Source organism: Ylistrum balloti, unplaced genomic scaffold (genome assembly GCF_031769215.1).
Source record: "Ylistrum balloti isolate Yb309-2 unplaced genomic scaffold, AGI_CSIRO_Ybal_v1 Utg370260, whole genome shotgun sequence".
Taxonomy (NCBI): Eukaryota; Metazoa; Mollusca; class Bivalvia; order Pectinida; family Pectinidae; genus Ylistrum; species Ylistrum balloti.
Window position 1 is genome coordinate 1,086,786 of NW_026782205.1, and position 17,039 is coordinate 1,103,824.

At 32.9% G+C, this 17,039-nt stretch overlaps 1 protein-coding gene across 1 annotated transcript; it reads right to left on the minus strand.

Annotated features, from left to right (window-relative positions):
- Positions 1–3,687: 3,687 nt before the first annotated feature.
- Positions 3,688–12,025, minus strand: LOC132552599 (paired box pox-neuro protein-like). Its single transcript, XM_060216785.1, has 4 exons — positions 11,951–12,025; positions 6,146–6,366; positions 5,393–5,780; positions 3,688–4,052 (listed from the first exon to the last, which is right to left on the minus strand). Exons 1-4 carry the CDS (start codon positions 11,961–11,963, stop codon positions 3,688–3,690), a joined length of 987 nt encoding a protein of 328 aa, XP_060072768.1. The 5' UTR covers positions 11,964–12,025.
- Positions 12,026–17,039: the final 5,014 nt, after the last annotated feature.

Genomic DNA, 17,039 nt, shown 5'->3' on the forward strand with positions numbered 1-17,039 from the left:
TTTCAAGTGAAGCTAATCATAACAACTTAAGTTTAATTCATCATAGACTGATGTTTTCTGCACTGTCATGTTATTTGTCTGCAGATATTTGTTTGAATTATTGAATAGTAAAATGATTTAAAATCATAAAAGGTACTTCTCAAATATATTACCTAAACTTTTGTGGTGAAGCAAGCTCGATTTTCAAAGGCTTGAAACAGATCTTATCACAGGATTAATGTTTTCTACAGATAAACCATTAGAGTATCATATATATGAAATGTTATATTTTATGGCAACAATAGAGATTAAAGCAATTAATCCATCTAGTTTAAGTGTAACTTTTGTGAATCCTTTCCTATAGAATTTCACATCTCTGTATCTGCATGTACCTTGATCAACAAGGCTCTGTTAAGTGATTTTTTCCCCTGAAATTACATGTATCCATTCTATTTTTAAGTTGTGTTATGACAAAATAAATATTAGATATGTTTAATATTCATCCATGTAGAGTTTTATCACTGCATTTATAAAGTCATTTATTCAATTACGAACTCGAGTTATCTAAACGTGTATTTAGTATGTGCATTGATGTAAAAATTCACAGAGGCAATTTTAACCAATTTAATGAATATCCTGTGGAACATTTATCAGATTTCGATTAATAAATGTATACTGTTTGTATCGGGTATTAAGTGAATAAGAAAAACTACGTTTTCAATATGTTCGCTTACTTCGAATGGTCTTTAAATGATACACGAATACATGCATAAAAGTACATATACATACAAACATGCATTAGTTTACCAAATTTATCATTGATTTCCTTGCTCCTTCAACATTTTTTTCCTGTTTTGTGATTGAAACGCCGATTTCCTTGTGGCAGTTGTTGACAACAGGATGAGATACCAATGAACATGTACTTTTATTGCTAAGTAATCCTCTTATAATCGAAAACCTAGTGCCAAGTACAAATTGTTCTTCCGTCAGACAGGACATATCGATATGTAAATATATCTACAACTATGCCTTGATCTACATAGGGAGAACGTTGACATAGCTAAACATTCCCCCGAATAGTAGCTAGTTTGGTATGATAAAAAAGTATTGGAGGTGTAGTAACTACGGTACGCTGGGTAGCTTTAAAAACACGATTTTATTAACATAACCTTACTTTGTGTAGATATCATGATTAGCTCGTGTCTGGATCATCATTACAAAAGGAAAACATTTTTTTCTCAAGGCAAATTTGAATTTTGTTTTCAGTTATATGCATTGATAAATCACTTAAAATGCTACAAAATGGTTTTTAAGGGTAAAACATGCAAAAAACTTTCGGAAGAATGACAAATATGAATTTTGTCAATAATTCTGCTGACTAGTTCTAGCCATAAAATACTATTATTCGTGTTATAAGCTTATAACTTAATTTTATTTCCCTGTGACCAATTGTTTATATATCATATGACCGAATAAAAATGTCTTCTTTGGTCTTTACTACAACACATTAAATCTTAATTGTTTTTTTTTATTTTCACATGAAAGAGTTCATGTCTGAAACACCTGTAGTTAACGCGTTATAAATTCAACTTCTAAACACTTAAAATGTTCAAATAGAACGCACTTTTATGTTCTTCAGACTTGAACGAAGCTGCAGCTAAATATCTTTACATTGTAGTCAGATATCAGATAGAATTTGTAGAAACCAGATTTGTATCTGTGGAAATCAGTCATGATTCGTAGCAATCTTACTACATGTGCACCTGTGTCATTCAGTCAACAAAAACTGAAGTCAGACTACATCTGTTTAAAACAGAGCGATCTATAGGAATTAGTCAACGTCTGTAAAAGGCAGACACATTCAGTAGAGGCCACAACTTCATAAATTACAAGATCTCTGTAAAATGAGATCATACCCTTAGAAATAAGTCACAACCTGCTGAAATCAGATCGAATCTTTAAAATTCACACACATTTTCTACAAATCACACTCTTTAGTAATCACAAACTTCAATTATAAATGATAACACACTTCTTGAAATCACACGCATTGTAGAAATGAAATCATACCCTGAAAATGTACACAGTGTAGAAATGAAACCGCACCTTGGGAAATGACATACATTTTGTAGAAATGAAATGTGAGCACCCACACACTGTGCATGCTGAAATATGACCACGCCGTTTGAAAGTACCTACACGCTATAGAAATCAGACAATACCTACAAAAATCACACACACTATGCAAAAATGAAACCACTTCTTCAGAAATCACACATACTATACGGAAATGAAACCAAATCTTCAGAAATCACACATACTCTGTAGAAATGATTTCACATCTTCAGAAATTACACACACTCTGTAGAAATGATTTCACATCTTCAGAAATTACACACAATCTGTAGAAATGATTTCACATCTTCAGAAATTACACACACTCTGTAGAAATGAATTCACATCTTCAGAAATTACACACACTCTGTAGAAATGATTTCACATCTTCAGAAATTACACACACACTCTGTAGAAATTACACACATGATTTCACATCTTCAGAAATTACACACACTCTGTAGAAATGAATTCACATCTTCAGAAATTACACACACTCTGTAGAAATGATTCCACATCTTCAGAAATTACACACACTCTGTAGAAATGATTTCACATCTTCAGAAATTACACACACTCTGTAGAAATGAATTCACATCTTCAGAAATTACACACACTCTGTAGAAATGATTTCACATCTTCAGAAATTACACACACTCTGTAGAAATGATTTCACATCTTCAGAAATTACACACACTCTGTAGAAATGATTTCACATCTTCAGAAATTACACACACTCTGTAGAAATGATTCCACATCTTCAGAAATTACACACACTCTGTAGAAATGAATTCACATCTTCAGAAATTACACACACTCTGTAGAAATGATTCCACATCTTCAGAAATTACACACACTCTGTAGAAATGATTTCACATCTTCAGAAATTACACACACTCTGTAGAAACAAATCCACATCTTCAGAAATTACACACACTTTGTAGAAATGAATTCACATCTTCAGAAAATACACACACTCTGTAGAAATGAATTCACATCTTCAGAAATCACAAACTTTGTAGAAATGTGACATTTTCAGAAATCACATGCACACTGCAGAAATAAAACCACATTTTACGTAATCATACACACACAGTAGACATGAGATTACATCTTCAGAAATATAACACACACTTTACCAATTAGATTTTGGAATCACACACACTGTAGAAATGACAGGACATATTTCGGAATCACACACACTGTAGAAATGACAGGACATATTTCGGAATCACACACACTTTAGAAATGACATCACTTGTTTCGGGATCACACACACTGTAGAAATGACATCACTTGTTTCGGGATCACACACACTGTAGAAATGACATCACGTATTTCGGGATCACATACACACGGGATTACTCCAGCACAGGTATAAAGTTGTCTCATTTTATTAATGTTCTTCTTACAAGGCTTTGGTTTAAACATTTCATCATATGCAGGATACATCATTGATACCATAACATAAACAATGTAATGTTTCTGTTTTAATGTCAGATTTTCAAACAATGTTTAAGTAGTTATCTTGGATGATGAATTAATATGTAAACAAACTATATACAAAATATGTCTGAGTTAGTCTTTGTGAATTCATGTTGGCGGGATTTGATTTGATAAAAACTGCTGGCCAAAGTTACGATGCGCCATGGAGCTGAATTGTTCGGCCATTCTGATCTGGTTGGAGGTTTTATATGAGGGAAACATGAAGAGATGGGGAAACAAAAGACTACTATGATGTCGATAATATCCCTCATCTGGGAAGCGATGCACAGGTTTAAATGGGTGATATTTCAATCTAGCTTGGTGTAGAGAAGATCGGGAAGATGAAGAGTTCTGTTGTTTAGCAGTTATACTTGGGAATCTTTCCTCTAATTTGAACCCATCGTCCTTTTCGTCGTTAACGTCTTTCTCCTCTTGTCCACATTCATCCTCTTTATCAACTTTGTCATCTGAATCTGAAATAAATAAAAAAAGAACATTGATGTATTAAATTCATTTTTAAGTGACATAATGTCATCTTTTGTCATTTTCACACGGCTTTAGTTTCATTAATTAAATTATCCGCCATCACACTGTCTGTTTTCTGTTATCATGTTGCCCCACTAATGATATAATTCTTCATTATGTCTATATCTCAGCGTCATTGTCATCCTCATATTTCCATTCACAAAAATCCTGCCTGATATTGACGCTCTCTCAGTGTCACCTATCCATCCATGCAACGTCACTCTCGAATCACCACTCTTCAGTTCTCACAATTTTCACATTGCCAGTCGCAAGGGGCACCTCTCTTCCTGTCCATATTTCAAATCTAACAATACCACAATTTCAAAAACACCACAGTCATTATCACAACTGTCTCATTGTCACAGCACAGAACAACAGTATTTATTCCAACCATTAACTTTGTTTTCCATCATCACATTGTCAGCCTCCCACATAGAAACGTATCTCAGAAGACGGTTATTATTTTCTTTACAGCCAGTATGTTGGAAGTATATGTAAACCTAAGAGGCAATTGTTTGGGTTAATGATACAATACCTTTGCTAACGTTAAAATATCATTGAAACGACTGTTATGATTGGCCTAAATCGGATTATTGTGATAAATAGAAAGTGAAAGTGAGATATGATTTTAATTGGTTCGTTAAACAATTAACTGACGAAAAAGATTAATCCATTCTAGTTATCAATTATATTTGTAAAGTATTAGTTATTCTACCATTCCATAAAAAGGATAACTTTGTTATACACACAACAGAATGATTATAAATGTATGATGTGACCCTCCCCAAGGTAAGAATACTTGTACGAAGCATGATAGATAAAGGAAAAAGGAAGGTCAAGATTCAGTCACCATATATATCTTTAGAAGTCCATCACTGGTCCTGAAATGAGTATTGTTTGTGTATACTCTTTTCGCTTTATATTTTTCAATTTCCTGGTTAAGTAAGTAGGTAGCAACATTGCTTTTCTGTGTGTAACGCCATCTTATCTAGATACATCAAAAATGTACCCCTTTTCATCATGGATTATGTAAAAGGGCCACTGCATTAATTTTTCAGAGCTACCATTGCTGTTGTATCAATCGTCACCATACTAACTAGTTAATTGACCTCTATTTAGGTGTCGAGCAGTAACAGTAACTATTCTTAATAAAATAGAATAATGTGTGTGCTTCATTAATCCGGAATCACATCATTGTTATCATTGTTATCTCATGTTGACATTTACCTCAATTACATGTATCATATTTCGTACAAGTACTTTTATTTTTTGCTAGTTGATAACCTACCAGATAAACTTTTATCTGTTGACGATGCATATCCTTTCGATGATTTATCAGCAGTATCAATTTGTTCGACCAATTTCGGATATGACAATCCTGGCACTGTCATGGGAATTGAAGTAAATCCAGGTGGCGTTACCATCATAGGCATTGTCTGACACTGTGAACCGGAAGAGGATAGTTGTTCCATTGCGACTTCCTGTTGGTACAAAAAGTTGGCAGTCATGGTTCCTGCGTTTCTGAGAATTCGATTTATGGAGCTGACACTAGGGATTGTATGGTCATCACAGACACCAAGAGCCATCAATTGGTCCCTTATCTCCCATGCAAAACTGGCAGGGTTTTGTCTCTTTAGGTCCAAAATTTTCTTTATCACGTAGGGGGTTGCAACTTGCTGGAGAAAGAAACCAAAATGTTTTGCAAAAAAAAAAAAAAAAAAAATCAAAATTGTTCTCCAAATCAGGGGGAAGCAAATAAAAACTGAAGGAAAAGTACTGGTCTTAGAACTCAAAAAAGAAGATGTATAAACAAAATTCAAATCATATTATGCATGTCAGGAGAGATAAGAAATTGTTCACATAGTGAATATCGTACGTATTTGTAAGCTTTTCATGGGAGTTGTGATCATCCTTTGAACACATAAAAGCAAAACCAGAGATCAAGCGCCTATTCCAAACTGAGATACATTGAGATATAGCTATGCTAGTAAATAACTCTCATATCGTCCACGATTCAGGAGAAATATTTAAATATATTTACCTTTGGTTTACTTCCTCCTATAGAGCCTGGTTTTATTGAGCCCGTTTCGTAATATCTGGTGAGAATTTTGCTGACACATCCATGAGAAACCAAGAGTTGTCTTGAAATATCACATGGACGAACTCCCATATGCGCTAGCTCCACAATCCTACGACGAACCTGATCTGGAAGTGGTCGACCATTCACAAATACTCCTCCAAGCTGGTTCACACCGGTCTGACCTGTAAGTAAATAAAAAGTAAATCAAAGATGCAACAAAAAAAAAAAAACAAAACAATTAAAACATTCCTAAAACTCAATATTCCATTGAAATGATGGAGATTGAGATATCCGAAAGCACCAGATGTACATATCTAAACAAACCATACCGTCCAGGATTTTATTTCTCAGGAAATATAAATGTTGAACGTCAAAGACAAAAACAGACAATTCTGAGCAAACAGACGAAAAGACAACAAAGCAGAGAGAAAGACACCATGTTGATTTTACTTGGTAAAGAAACATTCGAACAAATACAGCAATCCCATCGAAAAAATATATAAGGGACAACGAAAATGATACTTAAAAATACATTTTAATAGTGGCGAAAGTTACATTCAATCTATCTCTAATAAATAAGATACTGACTCAAGGCATTTTGGAACGAAAAGTTTACACAATTTGTAAAGGATAACTGTAAACAATTTCTTAATTATTATTTTTTGTATCTGAAGTTACAGCAGCGACATTTTGCAAAATGTTTACTCAGTCTAGAAATGATATCAGAGAATAGTAACCATGTATAACCATCATTGGCCACAAGACTCCCAGAAATACACATGATTTAGATCTTTCTGTCCTGGCCACATTCAACAGGCGATTCTTTACAAGTTAGTTAGAAGGGTTGTTATCAAGAGAAGTTAAGAAAACAATTAGAATAACTAATAATAGAATTATTGCAACAACAAAAACCACTAGATGTAATAAAGGATGGAATGAAAGTTAACAGAACTGGCATAACTAGAGGAAAACGAAAGTACTCACGCATTTATAATAGCATTCGAACCCACTTATAATTTAAGAAATCGTAATAGACATATTTGTTAAAGCAAAAATTACAAAAAGTAAAAGACAACCTAAAATATTAAAAAGGATTTAATGCTCAAATAACATGGATATCAATCATATGAAGTGTCGAAGTGAAACCAACCCTGTCTCAGTCATGTCATTACTTGTGGTAGAAATTAGATTTCGACACAAAGCCATTTAATGTCAACATTGCCGTGTTACACACACACCAAAAGAAAACAAAATTATACATATTCTAACGTGCATTGATTAGGAATAATTTTACATCGGCAAAATTAGAAACGCCCTCTATGATGGAGTCCGTGTGCACAACAACAACAAGTGCATATAAACATAAGATAGAATAAACAGATCATGAGTCAACATGTAGACATTTGTGGGAAGATCAAATTTTGTTTGGAGCTTTAACATACAACCCTACAACAGAAAGGAAACGGCACTAAAGATGTAAATATGAAAACACCATAGGAAGGTAGAAATGAAAGTGTTACAATTTTACAACTCTTGTTTCTAAGTTTATTAACTTCATTTTTATTTACTGGACGCTGAGTTTATCACAGAACTGCAAAACACTCAAGCATATTGAATATGAAATATATCTAGAAATTTGTTTTCATGGTACTTACGTCCGAATGGTGTTAACTGACATTGTACTGATCTTGTACAAGTTCCAGTATAGTTTCCTGACATATTCCTACAAGTGCGTTCTGGTGCATCTACACCCTATAAACTTCCAGTCAACTGGTTACGTATGGCGTTTCAGTACTAATCCTTAAAGGTATATATTTTCTAGAACTAAATAAGCTGATGGAATACATTTCCATCGTAAACCGTAACATGATCTGAAAGACTAGGGTGGTCTTGTGTGATATATAAGGAAGTAATGGAGAGTTAAAGGGGGAGTAGAGACCTCCTGATGATGCTCTATTTTGTTTATCTTCATTTGATGAGCATCAGCAGATTGCGATCACACAAAATTTATGTAAAAATGATACAGAGCATGGCGTTTGGTACAACGATGTGGTTGCCAATAGGAAAACCTACCATCGTTAAAGGAATCGCTTAAAATACAACACACTCAATACACCAACTAACAAAAAACAATGACAAATTATATAACGTACAGACACTCTATGAACCAAAGTGTCAACACACAAAGACAAATATATAATGTTCAGACACTCAATACAACAAAGTGTCAACACACAAGGACAAAATATATAACTTACAGCCACTCAATACATATAAACATCACACAATGACAGAATAAATAATGTTCAGACACCGAATACAACATATCAACATATAATTAACGTTACAACACCAGCGCAAAATACATCAATATGACAACGTTAAAATAAGAGGACAATATTAGGTACTGTCAAAATATACCATAGCGCCAACTCGAACAGGCATAATAATGTGACCATGTCTCAAGAGGGGATAAAATATACTAACATGGCAGGAATAATTACAAAACAATATACCAAGGTTGACAATGAGTCATTGCCAACGATTCCTATACCAATACTGGAAGCTATGGTTTTGGTCAACATTAATATATGTTTTTTAAAAATATATTTATATTATGGCACTGAGAAGAGGTAAAGAGCACAAGAATCTTAAAATTCACTACCCCTAGCCATATGGAAAAAGAAGGAATGGGGGACTCTGAATATAGTATATACCTGTATCACTGCTTTGTTTACTTATGGATCGGCACAGTATCCCTGTATTGTCTCTTGAATACATTAATGAAACTACCTTTGATATGCTATATATCTTGTGGAGGCTTTCTGACAAAGACATGATTTCTTTACTGTACAGTTATATACAGTACATGTACGAAAACCCAAAATCTCAATGTCAAAATTTAGGGTATGGAGTGATCTAAAGTAGTATGACTGTTTACCAACATGTCAGCCATATCTGTACAGACATCAAATGTTTAATTGACTCTGAACTAGCAACCATGAGGATAACAAAACAATTTTCCATCACATTAGCTCAGGTTTGTAATGTTCACGACATGAACGTTTATGGATAGAATATTAAATTTGGCTTAATGCTTCCTTACAATGAGAACACATGCTCTAATTGGAAAATATGATCATGTATGCTACAGATAATGCAACTTGATACCTATTGCCAATTCGGCACATCTAACAATGTTAAGTGTAGAGGCACTTTTTTGTCGTGCAATATATTTAACTACTAGTTTACAAAAACAATTGTACAGTCTGTGGGGTAAAGTAGATATTAAGTAAAATTCTGAAAAGTTCTGATAATCGATTTTAGTTAAACTAGAGAAGTAATAATAATAAAGAAGTGATAATTGTTTAGGTGAGCTTGATGTTAAGAAATAGCAGATTCGTCAATGAGTTTGATATCCGAGTGAACTGCTACTCTTCTTGTTCAAATAATTTACATCAAATTGGAATATTCCAAGAACGCCCTTGGTGTTCCTTAGTGATACGTTTAACAGTACAGTTAATTACAAAGCAGGGAACTTGCATGTAATTAATCGATCTTCGGATCCATATTCGCCCTGTGTGTTAAATATATGTTCCGGGACGAAGTAGTTTAACGTCCTTTTTACATTATCAGTCACCATTGAAAGTGAAATATCATTTGTAATCATCGTTTTTTCCCAAAAGTATGTGTTCATCGAAACGACTAAAATGTTCCACTTATTGTGTGACAGCAAACTTATTTATTACAACACTGTGCTTTTTTTATTTGTCAACATTGTCATTTTACTGGAATTTCGTTAAAGAGGTGAAATGAAACAATTACTCCATTGATTTAATTTCTGTAAAACTGTGTCTATAATTGATATTTCCTGTGGATAAATCCCCGATGATTGCCCAGATCTCGTATTCAGAATACACCCAATATTTTCGAAGCTTTCATTGTCCTTTTTATCAAAAATCAGTTTTTACAGTTTTTATCAAAGTTAATATTTTGATAAAACTTAAACCGTACTTCAAAGGATGAAGTTATCACAAGATTGTGATTTTAATATTACAAGGGGGCCATTTATCCGTCGCAACGGTCCAGAGCGAAAGCAATGTATATGTCACCTTTTGAAAATCCGAAACATACCTTTGCATATCTGTTTAACATAGTGCATCTGAACATCCATAAAATATGATATATTGTGAGAATTTACCAGTTTAGATCAAAGTAGGATTTTCAGAATATAACTAATTCCCTCCTGAATAAAGACGTTACAAAGTATACTACATTGTTCAAAGCAAGCGTTACAACAATAAAACGGGTCATCGATCAAAGCCGATACGCTTCGTGGGATATATCACATCGCTATAGGTAAACAGTGGTGTATAAATCTGAACAAACAACATTAAAGAACCTTTACGATTTCAATCTAATTTTTACTAATTTATTTATAGAAAGTGAACGCTTTAACGATACTCAACGTGATGGGTGAAACGCAAGATGACAAGTTCATAATTTCGAGTAAAAATCTATATCTCTGTGTAATTACATGTCCATTCCACTGATACTGTGTCATAATCTGTCCTAGTGAATAGATTTTAGAGTGCACCAATAATTTTCCACCTCAAAGGATTACAGAAATGATATTGTCAGAGATCAGATGGCGAACAAGTAAATTAAGTCGTGGATTGAACTTAAGATATGAGCGTTTAAAAAACCTGCCACGCTTTTATAGATCAAGTGCATCACCATTAAAACTCTGTTTTAAAAGGTGCAAGATTTAGATAAGCCAACGAGAAATTATTATCAAACGACAAACGTTCCAACCTGTTGGTAAGCGCAAGGTGTGTTATCACCTTACTTTATTAGCAAACTGTTGTTGGTTTTTGTTATTGAAATTGGCAGAATTAGTACTGCTACAGAGTTTAAACTACAGGTAAATCACAGCGTTTGTATCACCACCTATTTCTACAGATGAATTTCCTACTTCTTGGTATATATAATGCTAAGATTTCAGAAGTTAACAATTTCTTGAAAAACATGGGGTTTTGTGCAACGTTCATTAATAGTATACATTTTCAAAACGCAATCTCATTAAATAATTAATCCATTATTACTGTATAACAACCAACAACCAGGTATTCAAGAAGGAACTTTGGGCAAAAAGTAAAAATGGAAATGAACAAACGTAAACAATACAGGTACCAAATTCAAAATATTTGCTAAACAATACCGTGTAAAGGTACCAAACACAAAAAAATAATCTGTGGCATTGCTTCATTTGAAAAAAATATTAAAACACTGAAAAAATCTCAACCCTGTCATGCTATTTGAATACGTCGTTCTAATAATTACCAACAAAATTATGAAATAAGGTTTGAATGAAATACGAAATATTCTTAATAGATATTCAATAACTCATTAAGGTGCCCGCCAAAAATCATTTTCAACATGTGTTTCCCCCCCACATAACGTTGATACGCACGCGTGGACTCTTAATAGGATATGGAGAGCATCCTATGAAATATCTGGCGACAAAACGGTCGTTTAACACATATTTATATTTCTATAATTGAAGTAATTTACTGATTGTGAAAAGCGTATAAATTTGTAAAGTGTCTACAATCCATGCCAGAACTCAATATGATTGTAGTTCTCCGCTAGTACTGTCACGGGAAGGGACGCAATGTGTATGACTGTAACCAAGCACAGCACTGATCAAAGGGCCAGCCAATAAGACTGAGCGGCTCATTTGAGCGAAAAATATCTCAATCATACCCGTATGTGGCATTGCTGAAGTGGGATCGTTTCTCCCTCCGACGTCTGTGCGATAATTTCCTCTCTCTAGTCCTCAAACAATACTCTGAAATAATAAACGATCATAGGAGATATTTATTAATTATTGAACATGGCCCATCAATGAGCCCTCTGAAAAATGAACATTACAACAGACGAAAACGTTCTCACACGGGTTGAGGGGCAAATACGTTTAATACCACGCTGATGTGTCATGTAACTACAGAGCAATTCAAATGATGAATACAAATAAAAAGATAAATTTATGATAGCATTAAAATATTGTAAAATAATCGGCAAGGAAGTCGACAATGGGGCGATTTCATTCAAATTTCGTCTTTGATTCATCAGAATTAATTCTCATTTCATGAAGATAGAAACTGCATTATTTTTTCTGGAATCCCAATATAGCAAACTGCAGTTATGGCAATTGATAAATGGTGCTTGTTGCTATTTAAAATACTCCCATCTTGCGCGCATTTGCCTTTATCGTGGATCTTACTTAAATATCATTATGAGACATTTAATAAGTATTAAAATGTTATCTGAAAACCTCAGTAGATAGATGTGTTCATATTAAATTAGATTTGGGGATTTTTATGAAGTAGTTGAGTTTTTATGTGCTTTGTTCAAACTAACAAATATATCAGTTTAAAAGATATGACATGTACATTACGGATACGAGAACATTTAAATTTTGTAATCGATAAAGGACTTAAAATATTCTTTATTTACTAGTGAGCTATGCACAGATTACCAAGTTGTCTGCAATTGAAAATTATAAATAGATAAACTGTTTTGGTTTACTATCTAACATTTCGACACCACTGTTTAAATGCATCACTTTTCTTGATAAATTCGAAAGCGTTCTTTGACATACAGAATTAATGAAAGTATTTCATTAGTATGCACAGTAATTACCGATTGCAGACGAATAATAGTCAATCTCTTAAATCTTACATGTGCATGACTTGTCATTAAGTTAGAAAGAGAGCTAATCGAAATTCGCATGCACATTCTACTCAGTATAACTAAGTAACCGCAAACATCTCCTTGAAGCGTCCCTGTATATCAAAAACGTTGTAGGAACGTTAGTCCAAAGCATCACATGTACAGTGTTTCCTTAGATAGTCATCCTCACACCAAGACTCTAGCTTGCAATTAAGTGGTGAAAAGATTGTACAAAAGGCACATGAAAAACGCGTTTTAATACAAAATCAGAATAAGATACAGTTTAGTCAAATATGGGATTATTATCGATATCATAAGGTTCCTAAAAAACGAATGCTTGAAACTGTGTCATGATGAATGGCGACAAACCATGGGAATTTGTAGAATATTTCTCATAAAAGGTTAAATATTTAGGCTAAAATTTGCTATGAGAATGAAGAATACACTTGAGCGTGAAAAATATCAGATATGAAATTAAGCATTGCAACACTGAGCGATTTTCATTGTAAATAAGTATGTCGCCTAGTTTGTTCTTCAAATATATTCATAGTTCGACCTCAGAGTTATCGCTGTAATATTTCCATACTCGTACTATATTATAAAAATAAGAATTATGTTTGTCATATAGTTCTATATTATTTTGTGACCTAAACACGAGATGCTATTTTTCATTTTCTCATTCACTGTATGTTATCTATCGCTTGAACGAAACAACTCGCAGTAGATTAATTTTGTACTCTTAAAATATTGAAAAGAAACATCAACAAAAAACCCCGTAACATTGAGAATCTTATCGTATTACACACAGCCATTATAAGTTATTTTTCTTTTTTAAGCACAGGCTTGAAATTACGTCATTATTTTGAAATTTAAAACTTTATGGGGAGCGGGTAATTTATGTGCACTTGTTTATCTTAAACTCATATTTTGATTTCCTCGGAACAAAATGGAAATTAATTATTTAGTCAAACGTATGATGCACTAAAGTATATGATTATGTACTTAATAAACCCAAAACATTACAATCAAAAGTTACTACAATAAACATGGTCACCATAGGGAGGTAAGTGAGAGATGAGTTCATCTTTGTCTGTGAATGTTTATGAAAACGCTCTTAGCATAGTTTAGATTTCAGTATGTATTGCTTATCAGTAAGACTTTGGCATATCAGTGGATAAATAGTGAGCAAATTACACCGAATCGAATTTACAACAGGACTATAATACTTAAAAACGCAAAAATATATTCTATTCAAGGTATAGGTTGACACAGTAAAACCATTATTAATCAGATTATTTTCATTTTTTTCTGCATTTGTTTTAATACCCAGTACCAAGATCATGATTAACATACTGATAATTATATAATGGTCTTTCTCGTTCATCAATAAAAAATATGACCTTTGAACACACAAAAACGATTCAGTGTGTGTTTCTTGGGCCGCTGTGTGTGAGGGTATAGGTGTGTTTGGACGACGGTATGTGTGAAGTATGAACCTGTGCGTAAACCAGATGTGAATTTTAAAACACTTTATGTTTAATATATAATATCAATACAACTCTTATCCATATATACATTTATGTGTATTGTAATTTTGATATCCAATCTAATTATAATCTGATAATTTATTAAACGATTTGACACTGATTATACCGATAGATGATATTCAAACTGCATCTAAAGAGATATTGATATTGTCCTCAAGGTCCCAGTGTGTAGCCCGGTTGGGCAGGACTAAAACATTTTAATCGTTGTTCATCTTAATTTCTTTCTTTGAATTTTACATTTTAAACACCACAGACATATTTTAAAAACTAACATGACAAGCACTCTCCTTATACAGAAATGGAATAGCTTTGACTTATTCGACTTATTTAGTGTCTCATTGTTTTTCTTTTTACCTTCTATAAACAAGTAAATGATATTGGGCTATTGTTTCTGTAATTGCGCTTGGTCTTGATAATTTAAAAAAACTATTTCATTATTTCGATTGCGAAATACACAACAGCTTACTAATCTATTCTTTAAAAGCCTTGGAATTAATTCATAGTCACTAGTTTTGTAACGTTGTGTTTTTTTGTCAGTAACAAGCAATAGAAATAATAATCTTTTGACTTACTTTGCAATAGTTAATTCATCAGATATTATGTAAGAATAAATAACTAGGAAATCTGAAACAAATGTATGTTTTAAGTGAACATTAAATACATGTATATTTTATTGAAAATTCGATCCATATTACGTTCTTCAGTATCTAAACACGGTTTCATATATGTTGTTCTAGGAAAACTGAGTACCGAAGCACTTATATATGTGTTATTTAGGCTTTGAGATCGAAGAAAAGATAATTTACAAACGAGTGTGAAAGATATAATATCAAAATGTGAAATAAATGAATTTGGAATTTAAAAATGTTCTTTTCTATCAAGTATTTGATCTACATCTTCTAAATGTAACCCTTATTTACATTGCATGAACTAGACAAGTGGTGTCTTCATCAAACGTCTATACAATCAGGATTTGTTAGGCATAGACATAACTATGTTTTAGTGTAAAAAGATACGAGAAAGAAAGATAAGATCATTTATGAGTATTATACGAACATCGTACTAAAAATGTGAATATTAACCCTAGCATTCATATAGTCAAATAAAACATCCGAAACCTACTCAGTATGAATATCAGTATGGGCCGTCGCAGTACTAAAGTAAGAAATACATTATGAATTTAGTGATATATCTAGTTCAGTTGTAATATTTTCATCGCTCCCCGCATTTAAAGAAAAATGATTCACCCAACAAGTGAGAAAGATTGATGTTAATCACCGGAAGAATATGTTTTAATAACTATAACTTAGTCATTGATGGTTACACCAGTGAGGATGTCTTTTGTCTGTTTATCTACGTATGTAATTTAAACAACAAAAAATTGATAAAATGTGGTTGGACACATTACGCTTTGCAAGTAAATACGTCAGAAGGTTTGAAAACACTACAAACAAGACAGTAAGTTCACATATTAATAACTTTAAATAGTTCATGTCTAAATCTTTTTACGTCTGTTGTGAGATATAATTTACACTTAAACTGATCATGTAGAATGTACCTACATGCTTAAGAGTTCCTATCACGCGGTAAATTGATATAATCGTAGATATGAAACTGCATTTTACACAGTAACTTTTAAAGGTAATTCATTTGCAATGTCATATTTTTGTACGTAAAATCAAAGGCATTATATCAACATTTAAAAAGATAAAACAGCATCAATTTGCATATAAATATAACATTTTGTCAAAGAACTTGTGTAAACTTAACCGAATATTTGATGATATGAACATCAATGAAATCAGAGATAGTTTGTGCTTTATTCATGTTAACCATATTATTAATTCATATTATAGATTTAATGGCGATATTAAATTATAGAATATGACGAGGAAACAGACTCTGTAAACGTTTGCTTCGTGTTAAATAATGATTATCTAGAAAAAAGTATCTATTAAGGAGACAAAATCAATATTTCATAATGTTTGATTTAAAGATCAATTAATGTTAACAAGATATGCACAGTCACCAAATTATGAAATAAAATATTGTCAATATAACTAGTAATATAAGGATGGGTTTCTGCAAGATTACCACACGAAATGGAGTAAAATCATCACCTTAAGGCTTAATTAAGGTAAAAACGTTAAGCTGAAATGTACATTACCTGACGGTGTGACCAGACATGGGATGTGCTCCTCGTGTGCTAGCCGCACCACTCCGCTTTGCCTATATCGGTCACGGTACACTGTTTATCAACCTACCGTGACAATGCGCGTGGCTGTTACAAATATCACCTGCCCTTCATGCAATTAGCACATTTTATCCAATCAAATCTTAGCACTCTAATCATCGCTGCATCCGTTTGGAGATGAAACACTTATATTTAAGAATCCGAGTTTATAAATATTTTACATCATATCCTCGCGGTATTCCGTATAAACCTTGTATTCGGAAAGATCGGAATGGTTAAATTAATGATTTATTGAGTAGAGGCAGCTGTTCGGAGATGAGAAACATTCAATTTTACAAGTATAATCCACTGTCCGATAAAACAGTGATGCAGCCTACAC